The sequence below is a fragment of the Coregonus lavaretus genome (genome assembly GCF_964263955.1).
Source record: "Coregonus lavaretus genome assembly, chromosome: 5".
Classification (NCBI taxonomy): Eukaryota; Metazoa; Chordata; class Actinopteri; order Salmoniformes; family Salmonidae; genus Coregonus; species Coregonus lavaretus.
In genome coordinates this window covers 65,566,321-65,584,962 of record NC_139992.1, presented here as the reverse complement: position 1 = coordinate 65,584,962, position 18,642 = coordinate 65,566,321, and the positions used below count along the sequence as shown (strand labels likewise).

The 18,642-nt window shown below is 43.7% G+C and overlaps 1 protein-coding gene across 3 annotated transcripts in view; it reads right to left on the bottom strand.

Moving 5' to 3' along the window:
- Positions 1–18,642, bottom strand: part of LOC311129793 (plakophilin-4-like) — a 129,588-nt gene that overhangs the window by 23,995 nt on the left and 86,951 nt on the right. For all 3 annotated transcript variants that reach the window (XM_084162241.1, XM_084162239.1, XM_084162240.1), the window contains 2 exons: positions 1,614–1,824; positions 98–230 (listed from right to left, as the gene is read on the bottom strand). In XM_084162241.1, coding sequence (XP_084018367.1) covers positions 98–230; positions 1,614–1,824 — 344 coding nt within the window. The remainder of the gene's footprint in view (positions 1–97; positions 231–1,613; positions 1,825–18,642) is intronic.

Below are 18,642 nucleotides of genomic sequence, written 5' to 3'. Positions count from 1 at the left end.
CCCCTTTGGGATGGGAGGCACGTCACAGCGAACTGCAATCTGGGTACTGATGAAGGATATGTGAAGCAGGGAAGAAGATTGAGCAGTGAGTACGTACCGCAGCCTTGACTCTATTATCTCCAAAGCACAGGTGCTGCAGGTATGCGGCGGCGTTGGCCTGCACCGAGGGGAACTGGTGCTGCAGCATATGAATCACCTCAGGCAGCTCAGGGTCACGCCACGCAAACTCCCTGGATCACAGACACGGAAAGAGAGATTTCAGACACACAGACACACAGACAGAGAGACAGAGGGAAACACACACACACACAGGCACGTATCAGTATGATGACAGCACGCAACAACTATTCCTCCCTTACCACAGGGCTGGGGCACACTGCAATAAGTTTATAGGCCAGGAAATTACATTGACATCGGCATCTATTACACTCCAGGATGATTGCTTTTCTCCCAATATAAAGGAGGATACTTCACTGGGGAGAGTTTCATTTGGAAGACTCTAAAAGGTATGTCTTGCCTTTTGGACAATCACTGCCATGAGCTTCTCCCAGTTCATAAAGCTTCATTCATTTAATCTGCAAGGCCCATATAAATGATGTCTACTAGAATTAAACTTTTCTACTAGAATTCATAAACCTTATGACAAGAGAAAAGCATAGATTACAAAGTCTGCGTCTATTTCAGAACTTGTGTTTGACTTTGACCTTCTGACAAACGGAGTAAACTAAAGACATCGAAGTGAGAAAGTAGCAACGTGAGGTACACCACGTCCTCATTGTGATAGAATTGGCTGTATTGATGTGCGAGTTGCAGGCTGTAATGCTCCTTGCCTCAGTGTGTGCTACATGAAGCAAGACACAAGTCCAATCAAATCAAATACTATTTTCATCTAAATTACCCTGGGGGCACAAACAGCCGATACCAACACCACTGCTACATTTCCCCTGGTACGGAGTAGGGACCCAGTTGATGCAACAACATGTTTCTCTCAGATGCTTTTAGCCCTGCCTCGGCATACGTCCCAAATGGCACCCTATTCCCTTTACAGTGCACTATAGAGAATAGGGTGTCATTTGGGACGCCCCTCGGTCTGACCGCAGTCTGCAGTGTAGAGCAGAGCAGGGAGGCCCCCTGTCACCCTTTCTTACTACTCTCAGCTAGAGCAACACACAGCGGTGTGAACAGCACTCCCAATGTGCAAGGTCAGGGGTTTAGCGCTCCAGGTCCAAAAACCCTGGCTCACATAGTACACATGCCCCTGTAGCAAGAGCAGACACAGCAGTTCACTGAATCTGAGGATCCATTGTAAAGTGGTCCGTGTAGCCGTGTAGCTTAATGGCTAAGGCTCTGGATGCCTGCCCAGGGGGGCTTTGCGTTTGAATAGTAAGAGGACACTAATGTTGACCCAGCACTATATAGGAGCCCAGTAAGCACTGTTAGAAGCACTGTTAGTCCCAGTGGGTCATATTCAGTAGGTACCAAACGGAAGCAAATGGGCCGAAACGGGGAGGGATCTACTGGGATTCGTCCAATAAGAAAAGTTTTTTGTTGTAAAACGTTTTGCTACGTTGTGCACTAATGAATATGACCCTAGTGCCTATTTGCCTGCTTACTTTGGGTCCTTCTGGATGCTGTCTATGGAGGGTGAGCGGGTGGTCCCGTCGTCCATGACGACTGGCTGCCGGGCGTAGTTGCCCTCGGAGGGCCGGTATTGGGCAGGGCGGTAGGGCTCGGCGTACGTGGCTGCCGTGTTCAGAGTGTAATTGTTTCTTTGGTACGTCATGGCACTGCGCTGGCTGGAGGTCCTCTGGAGGGTCCCTACGCCTGGAACGACAAAGAAAAACAATTCAGATTGATTTGAACAAGGCAAATATACAACAGCTACCAGACCTAGACTACACTAGACCTGCCTGGCCTGGCGAAGATTAGCAGTGTTGTTCAAACTTTTTTAACCTAGACTCAGAGGATGTGTCCCAAATTGTACCCTAATTTCTTTATAGTGCACTACTTTTGACCATGGCCCAAAGCAGTGCACCATATACAGTGAGGGAAAAAGGTATTTGATCCCCTGCTGATTTTGTACGTTTGCCCACTGACAAAGAAATGATCAGTCTATAATTTTAATGGTAAGTTTATTTGAACAGTGAGAGACAGAATAACAACAACAAAAATCCAGAAAAACGCATGTCAAAAATGTTATAAATTGATTTGCATTTTAATGAGGGAAATCAGTATTGACCCCCTCTCAATCAGAAAGATTTCTGGCTCCCAGGTGTCTTTTATACAGGCAATGAGCTGAGATTAGGAGCACACTCTTAAAGGGAGTGCTCCTAATCTCAGTTTGTTACCTGTATAAAAGACACCTGTCCACAGAAGCAATCAATCAATCAGATTCCAAACTCTCCACCATGGCCAAGACCAAAGAGCTCTCCAAGGATGTCAGGGACAAGACTGTAGACATACACAAGGCTGGAATAGGCTACAAGACCATCGCCAAGCAGCTTGGTGAGAAGGTGACAACAGAACTGTCAATCTCCCTCGGGCCTGGGGCTCCATGCAAGATCTCACCTCGTGGAGTTGCAATGATCATGAGAACGGTGAAGAATCAGCCCAGAACTACACGGGATGATCTTGTCAATGATCTCAAGGCAGCTGGGACCATAGTCACCAAGAAAACAATTGGTAACACACTACGCCGTGAAGGACTGAAATCCTGCAGCACATATACATGCCCGTCTGAAGTTCGCCAATGAACATCTGAATGATTCAGAGGAGAACTGGGTGAAAGTGTTGTGGTCAGATGAGACCAAAATGGAGCTCTTTGGCATCAACTCAACTCGCTGTGTTTGGAGGAGGAGGAATGCTGCCTATGACCCCAAGAACACCATTCCCACCGTCAAACATGGAGGTGGAAACATTATGCTTTGGGGGTGTTTTTCTGCTAAGGGGACAGGACAACTTCATCGCATCAAAGGGACGATGGATGGGGCCTTGTACCGTCAAATCTTGGGTGAGAACCTCCTTCCCTCAGCCAGGGCATTGAAAATGGGTCGTGATTGGGTATTCCAGCATGACAATGACCCAAAACACACGGCCAAGGCAACAAAGGAGTGGCTCAAGAAGAAGCACATTAAGGTCCTGGAGTGGCCTAGCCAGTCTCCAGACCTTAATCCCATAGAAAATCTGTGGAGGGAGCTGAAGGTTTGAGTTGCCAAACGTCAGTCTCGAAACCTTAATGACTTAGAGAAGATCTGCAAAGAGGAGTGGGACAAAATCCCTCCTGAGATATGTGCAAACCTGGTTGCCAACAAGGGTTTTACCACCAAGTACTAAGTCATGTTTTGCAGAGGGGTCAAATACTTATTTCCCTCATTAAAATGCAAATCAATTTATAACATTTTTGACATGTGTCTTTCTGGATTTTTTTGTTGTTATTCTGTCTCTCACTGTTCAAATAAACCTACCATTAAAATTATAGACTGATAATTTCTTTGTCAGTGGGCAAACGTACAAAATCAGCAGGGGATCAAATACTTTTTTCCCTCACTGTAGGGAATAGGGTGACATTTGGGACACACACTGAGACGTGTTGCCCACAGGAGGTTGGTGGCACCTTAATTGGGGAGGACGGACTTGTGGTAATGACTGGAGCAGAATAAGTGTAATGGTATCAAATACATCAAACACATGGTTTCCATGGTTTCCAGGTGTTTGATGCCATTCCATTTGCTCCGTTCCGGCCATTATTATGAGCCGTTCTCCCCTCAGCAGCCTCCACTGGTGTTGACTGGAGTATTTAGTATTTCATTAGGATCCCCATTAGCTACAGCCAAAGCTACTCTTCCTGGGGTCCACACAAAACATAAAACATGACATAATACATAACATTAATAGTCAATTACAGCTGAAGGACAGAACTACATAACATGACATAATACATAACATTAATGGTCAATTACAGCTGAACGACAGAACTACATAACATGACATAATACATAACATTAATGGTCAATTACAGCTGAAGGACAGAACTACATAACATTACATAATATACACTGCTCAAAAAAATAAAGGGAACACTTAAACAACACATCCTAGATCTGAATGAATGAAATAATCTTATTAAATACTTTTTTCTTTACATAGTTGAATGTGCTGACAACAAAATCACACAGCAATTATCAATGGAAATCAATTTTATCAACCCATGGAGGTCTGGATTTGGAGTCACCCTCAAAATTAAAGTGGAAAACCACACTACAGGCTGATCCAACTTTGATGTAATGTCCTTAAAACAAGTCAAAATGAGGCTCAGTAGTGTGTGTGGCCTCCACGTGCCTGTATGACCTCCCTACAACGCCTGGGCATGCTCCTGATGAGGTGGTGGATGGTCTCCTGAGGGATCTCCTCCCAGACCTGGACTAAAGCATCCGCCAACTCCTGGACAGTCTGTGGTGTAACGTGGCGTTGGTGGATGGAGCGAGACATGATGTCCCAGATGTGCTCAATTGGATTCAGGTCTGGGGAACGGGCGGGCCAGTCCATAGCATCAATGCCTTCCTCTTGCAGGAACTGCTGACACACTCCAGCCACATGAGGTCTAGCATTGTCTTGCATTAGGAGGAACCCAGGGCCAACCGCACCAGCATATGTTCTCACAAGGGGTCTGAGGATCTCATCTCGGTACCTAATGGCAGTCAGGCTACCTCTGGCGAGCACATGGAGGGCTGTGCGGCCCCCCAAAGAAATGCCACCCCACACCATGACTGACCCACCGCCAAACCGGTCATGCTGGAGGATGTTGCAGGCAGCAGAACGTTCTCCACGGCGTCTCCAGACTCTGTCACGTCTGTCACGTGCTCAGTGTGAACCTGCTTTCATCTGTGAAGAGCACAGGGCGCCAGTGGCGAATTTGCCAATCTTGGTGTTCTCTGGCAAATGCCAAACGTCCTGCACGGTGTTGGGCTGTAAGCACAACCCCCACCTGTGGACGTCGGGCCCTCATACCACCCTCATAGAGTCTGTTTCTGACCGTTTGAGCAGACACATGCACATTTGTGGCCTGCTGGAGGTCATTTTGCAGGGCTCTGGCAGTGCTCCTCCTGCTCCTCCTTGCACAAAGGCGGAGGTAGCGGTCCTGCTGCTGGGTTGTTGCCCTCCTACGGCCTCCTCCACGTCTCCTGATGTACTGGCCTGTCTCCTGGTAGCGCCTCCATGCTCTGGACACTACGCTGACAGACACAGCAAACCTTCTTGCCACAGCTCGCATTGATGTGCCATCCTGGATGAGCTGCACTACCTGAGCCACTTGTGTGGGTTGTAGACTCCGTCTCATGCTACCACTAGAGTGAAAGCACCGCCAGCATTCAAAAGTGACCAAAACATCAGCCAGGAAGCATAGGAACTGAGAAGTGGTCTGTGGTCACCACCTGCAGAACCACTTCTTTATTGGGGGTGTCTTGCTAATTGCCTATAATTTCCACCTGTTGTCTATTCCATTTGCACAACAGCATGTGAAATGTATTGTCAATCAGTGTTGCTTCCTAAGTGGACAGTTTGATTTCACAGAAGTGTGATTGACTTGGAGTTACAATGTGTTGTTTAAGTGTTCCCTTTATTTTTTTGAGCAGTGTATAACATTAATAGTCAATTACAGCTGAAGGAAAGAACTACATAACATGACATAATATATAACATTAATAGTCAATTACAGCTGAAGGACAGAACTACATAACATGACATAATACATTAATAGACAGGTACAGAACTACATACATTTAAAAATAAAAATACACACTTATGCCTTAGCAATCCATGCAAAATCCATTTAGTTACAGTTGCTTAGTGTTCCAATTTCAGGTGTTACAATTGATTCATAGATGTTACGGAATGCAAGCGCAACGAAAACAACAATGGAAATTCAACAATTCCTCCAGCTAAGTCTTCAACCACAGTTGTTACCCTAGCAACCCTGCCATTCAGCTCATAAATGAGCTACAGATGGAGTTTCCTCCCCGCTAAGGCTTCAATTTAATCCTTCACCTCAGCAACCGTGTTGGAGTTTCCTCCTAAAGTTTCAATTTAATCCTTCACTTTAGCTACATACATGGACATTTTAGATATCCATCACGCCACTCCATTCAACATTTTACATTTACATTTTTGTCATTTAGCAGACGCTCTTATCCAGAGCGACATACAGTTAGTGAGTGCATACATTTTTCATACTGGCCCCCCGTGGGTAACGAAACCACAACCCTGGCGTTGCAAACACCATGCTCTACCAACAAATTGAACAGTCATTATTATTATCAGATGGGCTTCACTTACATCCTTCTTCATGTGTAGTGTATAGAAATGAACTAAACCAAACTAAATTTGACGTTTTACAGTCTACCGCTCATAAAGGGTTAAATTAGGTATTTACAGTGGGGAAAAAAAGTATTTAGTCAGCCACCAATTGTGCAAGTTCTCCCACTTAAAAAGATGAGAGAGGCCTGTAATTTTCATCATAGGTACACGTCAACTATGACAGACAAAATGAGAAAAAAAAATCCAGAAAATCACATTGTAGGATTTTTTATGAATTTATTTGCAAATTATGGTGGAAAATAAGTATTTGGTCAATAACAAAAGTTTCTCAATACTTTGTTATATACCCTTTGTTGGCAATGACACAGGTCAAACGTTTTCTGTAAGTCTTCACAAGGTTTTCACACACTGTTGCTGGTATTTTGGCCCATTCCTGCATGCAGATCTCCTCTAGAGCAGTGATGTTTTGGGGCTGTCGCTGGGCAACACAGACTTTCAACTCCCTCCAAAGATTTTCTATGGGGTTGAGATCTGGAGACTGGCTAGGCCACTCCAGGACCTTGAAATGCTTCTTACGAAGCCACTCCTTCGTTGCCCGGGCGGTGTGTTTGGGATCATTGTCATGCTGAAAGACCCAGCCACGTTTCATCTCCAATGCCCTTGCTGATGGAAGGAGGTTTTCACTCAAAATCTCACGATACATGGCCCCATTCATTCTTTCCTTTACACGGATCAGTCGTCCTGGTCCCTTTGCAGAAAAACAGCCCCAAAGCATGATGTTTCCACCCTCATGCTTCACAGTAGGTATGGTGTTCTTTGGATGCAACTCAGCATTCTTTGTCCTCCAAACACGACGAGTTGAGTTTTTACCAAAAAGTTCTATTTTGGTTTCATCTGACCATATGACATTCTCCCAAACCTCTTCTGGATCATCCAAATGCACTCTTGCAAACTTCAGACGGGCCTGGACATGTACTGGCTTAAGCAGGGGGACACGTCTGGCACTGCAGGATTTGAGTCCCTGGCGGCGTAGTGTGTTACTGATGGTAGGCTTTGTTACTTTGGTCCCAGCTCTCTGCAGGTCATTCACTAGGTCCCCCCGTGTGGCTCTGGGATTTTTGCTCACCGTTCTTGTGATAATTTTGACCCCACGGGGTGAGATCTTGCGTGGAGCCCCAGATCGAGGGAGATTATCAGTGGTCTTGTATGTCTTCCATTTTCTAATAATTGCTCCCACAGTTGATTTCTTCAAACCAAGCTGCTTACCTATTGCAGATTCAGTCTTCCCAGGCTCGTGCAGGTCTACAATTTTGTTTCTGGTGTCCTTTGACAGCTCTTTGGTCTTGGCCATAGTGGAGTTTGGAGTGTGACTGTTTGAGGTTGTGGACAGGTGTCTTTTATACTGATAACAAGTTCAAACAGGTGCCATTAATACAGGTAACGAGTGGAGGACAGAGGAGCCTCTTAAAGAAGAAGTTACAGGTCTGTGAGAGCCAGAAATCTTGCTTGTTTGTAGGTGACCAAATACTTATTTTCCACCATAATTTGCAAATAAATTCATAAAAAATCCTACAATGTGATTTTCTGGATTTTTTTTCTCAATTTGTCTGTCATAGTTGACGTGTACCTATGATGAAAATTACAGGCCTCTCTCATCTTTTTAAGTGGGAGAACTTGCACAATTGTTGGCTGACTAAATACTTTTTTCCCCCACTGTATATTTAGCCTTTATTTTGACAGGGAGTCAATGCTGAGATCAAGGTCTCTTTTCCAGATGAGGCCTGTATAGCACCACAATACACATAAAAATACATTAAACTACACATTCATATACACATTCAAATACACGTTATTATATGCATCAATTCACGAAAAGTAAAACACAATCATAAGAAACAGACACATTCTTCAGTAAAAAGGTTCTCTAACAACCGTCTGAAATGCCCTAGAGGTACCAATTCCTCCAATTGTAAAGTGTATTGTAGATAATTCCACATGTAAGGTGCAAGGAAATTAAAGGCTGAATTACCTAACTCTCTAGACACCAAAGGAGTCTCCAGAGTTAACCAACCCTGTGAACACCAAAGGAGTCTCCAGAGTTAACCAACCCTGTGAACACCAAAGTAGTCTCCAGAGTTAACCAACCCTGTGAACACCAAAGGAGTCTCCAGAGTTAACCAATCCTGTGAACACCAAAGGAGTCTCCAGAGTTAACCAACCCTGTGAACACCAAAGTAGTCTCCAGAGTTAACCAACCCTGTGAACACCAAAGGAGTCTCCAGAGTTAACCAATCCTGTGAACACCAAAGGAGTCTCCAGAGTTAACCAACCCTGTGAACACCAAAGTAGTCTCCAGAGTTAACCAACCCTGTGAACACCAAAGTAGTCTCCAGAGTTAACCAATCCTGTGAACACCAAAGTAGTCTCCAGAGTTAACCAACCCTGTGAACACCAAAGTAGTCTCCAGAGTTAACCAACCCTGTGAACACCAAAGTAGTCTCCAGAGTTAACCAACCCTGTGAACACCAAAGTAGTCTCCAGAGTTAACCAAACCTGTGAACACCAAAGTAGTCTCCAGAGTTAACCAACCCTGTGAACACCAAAGTAGTCTCCAGAGTTAACCAACCCTGTGAACGGGTTTGATAACTTGTCATTTTACATCTTAACAGTGATGTTAAGTAAGTCGGGAGTTTGTGGAGCAGGGCTTTGTAAACAAAAAGAGCGTAATGATGTGATCTACGTGACTTCAAAGAAGTCCAGCCAAGCTTTTGGTAAAGTTTTTTATATATATTTCTTTCATTTCACCTTTATTTAACCGGGTAAGCCAGTTGAGAACAAGTTCTCATTTACAACTGCGACCTGGCCAAGATAAAGCAAAGCAGTGGGATAAAAACAACAACATCACAGAGTTACATATGGGATAAACAAAACGTACAGTCAATAACACAATAGAAAATCTATATACAGTGTGTGCAAATGTAGTAAGTTATGGAGGTAAGGCAATAAATAGAACATAGTGCAAAATAGTTACAATTTCGTATTAACACTGGAATGACATATGTGCAAAAGATGATGTGCAAATAGAGATACTGGGGTGCAAATTAGCAAAATAAATAACAATATGGGGATGAGATAGTTGGGTGGGCTAATTACAGATGGGCTGTGTACAGGTGCAGTGATCGGTAAGCTGCTCTGACAACTGACGCTTAAAGTTAATGAGGGAGATAGAGTCTCCAGCTTCAGAGATTTTTGCAGTTCGTTCCAGTCATTGGCAGCAGAGAACTGGAAGGAATGGCGGCCAAAGGAGGTGTTGGCTTTGGTGATGACCAGTGAGATATACCTGCTGGAGCGCAGACTACGGGTGGGTGTTGCTATGATGACCAGTGAGCTAAGGTAAGACGGGGATTTGCCTAGCAGTGATTTATAGATGACCTGGAGCCAGTGGGTTTGGCGACGAATATGTAGTGATGGCCAGCCAACAAGAGTGTACAGGTCACAATTGTGGGTAGTATATGGGGCTTTGGTGACAAAACGGATGGCACTGTGATAGACTACATCCAATTTGCTGAGTAGAGTGTTGGAGGCTATTTTGTAAATTACATCGCCGAAGTCAATGATCGGTAGGATAGTCAGTTTTACGAGGGCATGTTTGGCAGCATGAGTGAAGGAGGCTTTGTTGCGAAATAGGAAGCCGATTCTAGATTTAACTTTGGATTGGAGATGCTTAATGTGAGTCTGGAAGGAGAGTTGACAGTCTAACCAGACACCTAGGTATTTGTAGTTGTCCACATACTCTAGGTCAGACCCTCCGAGAGTAGTGATTCTAGTCGGGTGGGCGGGTGCAAGCAGCGTTCGGTTGAAGAGCATGCATTAGTTTTACTAGTGTTTAAGAGCAGTTGGAGGCTACGGAAGGAGTGTTGTATGGCGTTGAAGCTCGTTTGGAGGTTTGTTAACACAGTGTCCAATGAAGGGCCAGATGTATACAAAATGGTGTCGTCCGCATAGAGGTGGATCCGAGCTTCACCAGCAGCAAGAGCAACATCATTGATATACACAGAGAATAGAGTCGGCCCGAGAATTGAACCCTGTGGCACCCCCATAGAGACGGCCAGAGGTCCAGACAACAGGCCCTCCGATTTGACACACTGAACTCTATCTGAGAAGTAGTTGGTGAACCAGGTGAGGCAGTCATTAGAGAAACCAAGGCTATTTAGTCTGCCAATAAGAATGCGGTGGTTGACAGAGTCGAAAGCCTTGGCCAGGTCGATGAAGACGGCTGCGCAGTACTGTCTTTTATCGATCGCGGTTATAATATCATTTAGGACCTTGAGCGTGGCTGAGCTGCACCCATGACCAGCTCGGAAACCGGATTGCATAGCGGAGAAGGTACGGTGGGATTCGAAATGGTCAGTGATCTGTTTGTTAACTTGGCTTTCAAATACTTTCGAAAGGCAGGGCAGGATGGATATAGGTCTGTAACAGTTTGGATCTAGAGTGTCACCCCCTTTGAAGAGGGGGATGACCGCGGCAGCTTTCCAATCTCTGGGGATCTCAGACGTTACGAAAGAGAGGTTGAACAGGCTAGAAATAGGGGTTGCGACAATTTCGGCAGCTAATTTTAGAAAGAAAGGGTCCAGATTGTCTAGCCCAGCTGATTTGTAGGGGTCCAGATTTTTCAGCTCTTTCAGAACATCAGCTGTCTGAATTTGTGTGAAGGAGGGGGGGGCATGGGCAAGTTGCAGCGGAGGGTGCAGAGCTGGTGGCCGGGGTAGTGGTAGCCAGGTGGAAAGCATGGCCAGCCGTAGCAAAATGCTTGTTGAAATTCTCAATTATTGTAGATTTATCGGTGGTGACAGTGTTTCCTAGCCTCAGTGCAGTGGGCAGTTGGGAGGAGGTGCTCTTATTTTCCATGGACTTTACAGTGTCCCAAAACTTTTTGGAGTTAGTGCTACAGGATGCAAATTTCTGTTTGAAAAAGATAGCCTTTGCTTTCCTAACTGATTGTGTATATTGGTTCCTGACTTCCCTGAAAAGTTGCATATCGCGGGGGCTGTTCGATGCTAATGCAGTACGCCACAGGATGTTTTTGTGCTGGTCAAGGGCAGTCAAGTCTGAGGAGAACCAGGGGCTATATCTGTTCTTAGTTCTGAATTTTTTGAATGGGGCATGCTTATTTAAGATTGAGAGGAAAGCACTTTTAAAGAACAACCAGGCATCCTCTACTGACGGAATGAGGTCAATATCCATCCAGGATACCCGGGCCAGGTCAATTAGAAAGGCCTGCTCGCTAAAGTGTTTTAGGGAGCGTTTGACAGTGATGAGGGGTGGTCGTTTGACCGCGGACCCATTACGGACGCAGGCAATAAGGCAGTGATCGCTGAGATCCTGGTTGAAGACAGCGGAGGTGTATTTAGAGGGTAAATTTGTCAGGATGATATCTATGAGGGTGCCCAGGTTTACAGATTTAGGGTTGTACCTGGTAGGTTCGTTGATAATTTGTGTAAGATTGAGGGCATCTAGTTTAGATTGTAGGTTGGCCGGGATGTTAAGCATATCCCAGTTTAGGTCACCAAGCAGTACGAACTCTGTATACAGTGATGAGTAATAAAACTGTCTCATGATAAAATGAAGGGCGCTAAGAAAAACGTCATCCAGGTGTTTAAGAGTAGAGGCAGCTGCACTTTGATAAATAGTATCACCATAATCAAGAACAGGTAGAAAGGTTGACTGCACAATCTGCTTCCTGCTGACTAGAGAGACAAGATCTGTTTCTGTAAAAAAAGCCCACTTTAAATCTTAGTTTCTTAACAAGCTTAGTCGTATGTTTTTTTAAACGATAAATCATTGTCAATCCAAATACCAAGGTATTTGTATGCAGGGACTCGTTTGATTATAGAAACATCCGATGAGTAAATATGTAATCCATCTGAGACAATCATACGAGATCTTGAAAACAACAAATATTTAGTTTTGCCCATATTAAGTACGGGTTTTAAATCAGTAAGAGCCTTGTCACAGCCAGGTCAGCAGTCAGGCAGTTGCGTACATAATAGTATCATTCACATATAGATGAAATTTCCGTTTATTACCAGATTGACCACTATAGTGTAATGTGTTACAGTCTACCGCCCATTAAGGGTTAGCTAAGGTATAGCGTAACGTGTTACAGCCTACCAGCCGTAAAGGGTTAGCTAAGGTATAGTGTAACATGTTACAGCCTACCACCCGTAAAGGGTTAGCTAAGGTATAGTGTAACGTGTTACAGTCTACCGTCCATAAAGGCTTAGCTAAAGTATAGTGCGTGGCCTTTGGACTTATTCATAAAATGAATAAATTCCCCTTGATATGGAGTTTCCTCAGGTTCTCTGATGGAGTTTCCTCCGGTTCTCTTATGGAGTTCCCTCTTATGGAGTTTCCTCTGGTTCTCTTATGGAGTTTCCTCCGGTTCTCTTATGGTGTTTCCTCCAGTTCTCTTATGGAGTTTCCTCCGGTTCTCTTAAGGAGTTTCCTCTGGTTCTCTTAAGGAGTTTCCTCTGGTTCTCTTATGGAGTTTCCTCTGGTTCTCTTATGGAGTTTCCTCCAGTGCTCTTATGGCGTTTCCTCCGGTTCTCTTATGGAGTTTCCTCCGGTTCTCTTATGGAGTTTCCTCCGGTTCTCTTATGGAGTTTCCTCCGGTTCTCTTATGGAGTTTCCTCCGGTTCTCTTATGGAGTTTCCTCCGGTTCTCTTATGGAGTTTCCTCCGGTTCTCTTATGGAGTTTCCTCTGGTTCTCTTATGGAGTTTCCTCCGGTTCTCAGAAATTTGTTTTGCATTTCTATTTTCATTCCCCGCACCACACTCACACCCAGCAGCATCCACCAGTCAAACACAAAATAAGAATACACTTTCATACACTTTAATAAAACTTTGCTCTACTAAATAACATCAGTAAACTGACCAGACTACCTCGCATTATTACCTCATACCCCTGCATATCGACTCGGTACTGGTACCCTGTGTATATATCCAAGTTATTCTTGCTCATTGTGTATGTATCTATTATTACTTTTATTATTATGTGTTTTACTTTTCTATTATTTCTCTATTTTCTTTATCTCTGCATTATTTGGAAGTAAGCATATCACTATTTGTCCACACCTGTTGTTTACGAAGCATGTGACAAATAACATTTGATTTAATTTGAGACTATCACACCATATGGAGGAGTACGTCCTTACTCTACTTTGCTTACAATTACTTTCTCTGAGCAGGCCCTGATATCCTGATGCCAAATGCACATCTTATCTTGAACTTTAACCCAAACACCAGATGTGCTCAGGAGGGACATGCTACAGCTATTTAGGTCAGAGGCGTTGTGCTGTGATGTGCTGCATAATTCGTTTTTTTAAAGGTACTTTTGCTGCTTGTTTGAGTGATTTGAAATGGCAGGGAGTTCCATGCTATCATGGCTCTATTGCCACATTTTTCATAACCAGAACAGCTTAGGTCTTGAGCTTAAGGAATGATTTGTACCAAATACTATGCTCTTAGTCTTAGCTATATTCAGGACTAGTTTATTGCTGGCCACCCATTCTGAAACTAACTGCAACTCTTTGGCATAGGGTGTGGCAGAGGGTGTACATTTTTCCTCTAACAGATTATGGTCAATAATATCAAAGGCTGCACCAAAATCTAACAGAACAGCTCCCACCATCTTCTTATTAACAATTTATTTCAGCAGTCATTTGTGCCAGTGCAGTACATGCAGTACATGCAGTACATGTAGAATGCCATTCTCTATAGGAATGTATTGTATCCGGTCAAACACAATTATTTCCAAAAGTTTGCTAAGAGCTGGCAGTAGTCTTATTGGTCTGCTGATAGAACCAGAAAAGGGTGCTTTACCATTCTTGGGTAGCGGAATGACTTTAGCTTCTCTCCAGTTCTGAGGGAAAACATTTTTCTCCACGCTCATATTGAAGATATGAGAAATAGGAGCGGCAACGTATTTCGCTACCATCCACAGTAGCTTTCCATCTAAGTTGTCAATACCAGGTGGTTTCTCATTATTGAGGGCCAGCAACAATGTTTTAACCTCTTCCACGCTAACTTTATGAAATGTTAATTGACATTGCTTTTCTTTCATAACTAGGCATTTTATGCATGAATATGATGGCTAACAGTTTGTTGTTGGCATTTCATGCCTGAGTTTGCCAATTAAGTAGTTTTCGAAATAATTGGTCACATCAAAGAGTTTTGTGATGAATGAGTAATCTGATTCAATAAAAGACTGTGTTTTGAATTTGTCTTTCTGTACATAATTTCATTTAAAGTTCTCCAAAGCTTTTTTCCATCATATTTTATATCATTTATCTTAGTTTCATAATACAGTTTCTTCTTCTTTTTGTTGAGTTTAGTCACATAAATTTAAAATGTTCAGTTAGTCAGCCAGTCAGATGTGCAGCCAGACTTATTAGCCACTCCTTTAGCCCCATCTCTTTCAACCATACAGTTTTTCAGCTCCTCATCAATCCACGGCGCCTTAGCAGTTCTAACAGTCAGTTTCTTAATAGGTGCATGTTTATCAATAGCTGGAAGGAGCAATTTCATAAATGCTTGAAATGCAGCGTCTGGATGCTCCCCATTACACACATTAGACCAATCAATCTTCTTTACATCTTCAGCATAGGAATCACTATCAAACTTTTTGTATGATCTCTTATAGACTATTTTAGGCCCTGCCTTTGGAACTTTGGCTTTTCTGGATACAGCTACTATATTGTGGTCGCTACATCCAACGGGTGTGGAGACACCTTTAGAACAAAGTTCTGTGGCATTAGTAAAACATAATCAATACACATGGATGATATAGTTCCTGTACTGTTTGTAAACACCCTGGTAGCTTGATTAATAACCGGACATGCATTGGTTACAGTAAGCAGCTTCTTCTTGAGAGGACAACTCAATGAAAACCAGTCTATATTCATTTCACTCAGAAAATAGACCTCTCTGTTAACATCACATACACTATCAAGCATTTCACACATGTATCCAAATACTAACTGTTTGTACTTGGCGGCTGATAGTAGCACCCCAAAAGAACCTGCAACCACAACACTTCAACAACCTTTGGCGTGAGATCTTCTCTGAGGTTCACAGGAATTTGGCTCTGAAAATATATAGCGACACCATATTTATCCTCTCTCTTCTATAGATGTTATATCCCTGTATTGCTATTGCTGTGTTGTCAAAGGAATGATCAAAGTGAGTCTCAGTGATGGCTAATATATGAATGTTATCTGAGGTTAGCAAGCTATTGATTTCATGAACCTTATTTCTTAGGCTGCATATATTAATATAGGCTATTTTTAGCCCTTTCCTGGGTAGCTTATTAGAGATAGACATAATATGGGAAACCACAAACAAAGCAAGCCTCAATCTTGGTGCGGGGCTTAGGCTATGAACCCATCTGCTTGGTTCTCTCACCCCTTCCAGGCTTTTGGGTGGGAGGGTGGACAATGAGCCTGTCGTAGCAGATGTAAGCAATGTTCCCACGCTCTCTGTCAGCTTTAATGGCTGGGATCAGTTCTCTTCGCCTCTGGCACACAGTTTCAGAGTAATCCTCGTTGAGGAAGATGTTGGTTCCTCTCAAGTTGGCACTCTCCATAACAGTCCCTTGTCTTTGTACCTCAGGAACTTTATCACTATTGACCTGGGTCTGTCACCTGGATAGGTTTTCCAATCATGTGGGCGCACTCCACCTCAATCTTCTTATGATCTATCGGCAGCTTTTCATCTATCATTTTCCTCACTTTCTCCTCAGACTCCATCCAGGTCTCATGTGGAGACTCTGGGATTCCATCCACAACAATGTTATTTTGCCTTGTTTGTCCTTCTAGTTACCCCTGTTTCGCTATCATTATTAACATTGATTCACCAACAGTGTTGATGTCTTTCCTCGTGGACTGACAGTTAGTTGTCATGCTGCTGCAGTCCTTTTTCAACTCATCAAGCTGAAAACACAAGGCTTTTTCACTCACACAGCAATTCCGCCAATCTGGATCCACTTAATGACGAGTGTAAAACAGCACTCCCATGATTCCACACTATATAATTATCCTTCTTCAAAGGGACTGTTTTGTTGTTGTTGTTTTTTAACGAGGTAGGATTAAGTCAGCCAGATCCTGCAGGTTTTCACAGGGCTGCAGTCTTCATTGTAGTAGGTGATCCAGCAACACTCCTCTTCTAATCCCTCTCGCCTCCCTCTCTCCTGTCTGCTTCAGTGTGGTCTGAGGCCAGCTCCACACAGTGCAGTGAGCCCGGCCAAGTGTCCGACACAGTAATAGGCACACACAGCCCTCCCTATATAGGTGAAACAGCACCGGCGCTAACGCCAGCTAAGCTAACGCATAAACACACCAACAGGACATCCTTCCTTCAAATCTTCCAGGCCAGGGCAAATATTTAGTCTTCGAGCGTCTTGACTGTGTCATCGTCCATAAAACAATGTACATTTTTCTGCCCCCTCTCTCCTCCTCGCGTTGTGATATTGTGACCTAGTTTCTCTCACAATATCACACACACACACACACATACACTCACACACAGAGCCTGGCCCTTGCCCGCCTTCCTGCTCCGAGCAGCACACAGAGCCCACGTGACTGCGTGACAGCGTGACTGCTGCTCTCCTCTCCTCCGGTCACATCTCTTTGCTACCGTCCTGCAGGGACTGGGCCTGCACACGCTGCAAACACACACCCACAAGGCACACATACGACACTCACAGTACACACCCACACACTGAACACACACACACTCCCTCCCACCAGAAACAGGACGTCAACTTGAAGCTGCCCTCCAAAAATCTCATTTTTCACATCAATGCCCCTCTCTGCTTGGCAGTTCATAGGTCAGTCCTGTGATATCATGATTGACTCGCTGCCTTCAGGCTGTTCATAGGTCACCACTGTGGGTAGACTCAACTCGCACACCGCAGAAAAAACTCCCACTGCAAATATCCGTAAATCTTACTAACACTCACATTTGTCTTTTCTTACTAGCATGGACTTATTGAGGATTTTTTTACTTACTATGACTGTGATATGTGGTTGTCTCACCTAGCTATCTTAAAGGGATACTGCGAGATTCGGACAATTTACTACTTACCCAGAGTCAGATGAACTCGTGCATACCATTTTTATGTCTCTGTATGCAGTGCCTGTAGACTTCCAGTCATTGCGTTAACGCTAGCATTGGCTCACAAAACTACCTCTAACTTCGTTCATACTGCACACAGAGGCATAAAAAATGGTATCCACGGGTTCATTTGACTCTGGGTAAGTAGAAGAATCTTGCAGTATCCCTTTAAGATGAATGCAGTAACTGTGAGTTGCTCTGGATAAGAGCGTCTGCTAAATGACTAAAATGTAAATGTGAAACAGCGTCCCATAATCAACAAACTTATACTCTATGTACCTACAGTTGAAGATCACTTCTCATAGTTTCTTAAGTAAACAAAACCTGGCTACAAGCCACCACTTTTAAAGTCTACTAAAATAATCTTATAGGAAAACAAAACTCACTCCATCTCTAAAATGCTACAAAATCAGTATTGATCAGTATTTGCATTCTAGCCGTACCCGAGCTCGGCAATGTTATTTTTCTGTGCCAGGAATCAATATTGCCATTTAGCATAAAAAACCTAGTTCTCACTAGAAATACACCAGAAATACTGTAGATAAAGAATGTAGCCAGGGAAAAAGGCCATTCAAATTTAATTTCACACCATAACAAAGAGTGCTTGGGGATTAAATTAGATATTTTTTTCTTCTAATAAGGTAGTTTTTTTGTAAAGACCCCAACTTCCTTTTTTCTCTTCCTCTCAATATAGCTGGGCGCAAGCACATTATGGGCCCTTATCGTTATCTGAGAGGCTTCTTCTGAGCATCAATACCATTTATTACTAGACTTATGGGTCAGGGATGATCTCAGGTCTGCTAAATAAAGGATGCTGAATTGGGTGAGTGCTGGAGGACAATGGAGGGACGATGAGGAGAGAATGCTAACATCCAAACATAAACCGCTGGCAGTGGCTGCAGTGGCTGCGTCCCAAATGGCACACTATTCCCTATTTAGTGCATTACTTTTGACCAGAGCTCTATGGACCCTGGTCAAAAGTAGTGCACTAAATAGTGAATAGGGTGCCATTTGGGGTGTAGGCTGGGCATGCTGGGATAGCATGTCCTACTTTTAGGCCCTGGTCAAACAAAGGTAGTGCACTTAATAGGTAATAGGGTGCCATTTAGGACGCACACTGTGTGTGGCCCCTCATCCCTCTTCTCATTATGAGTG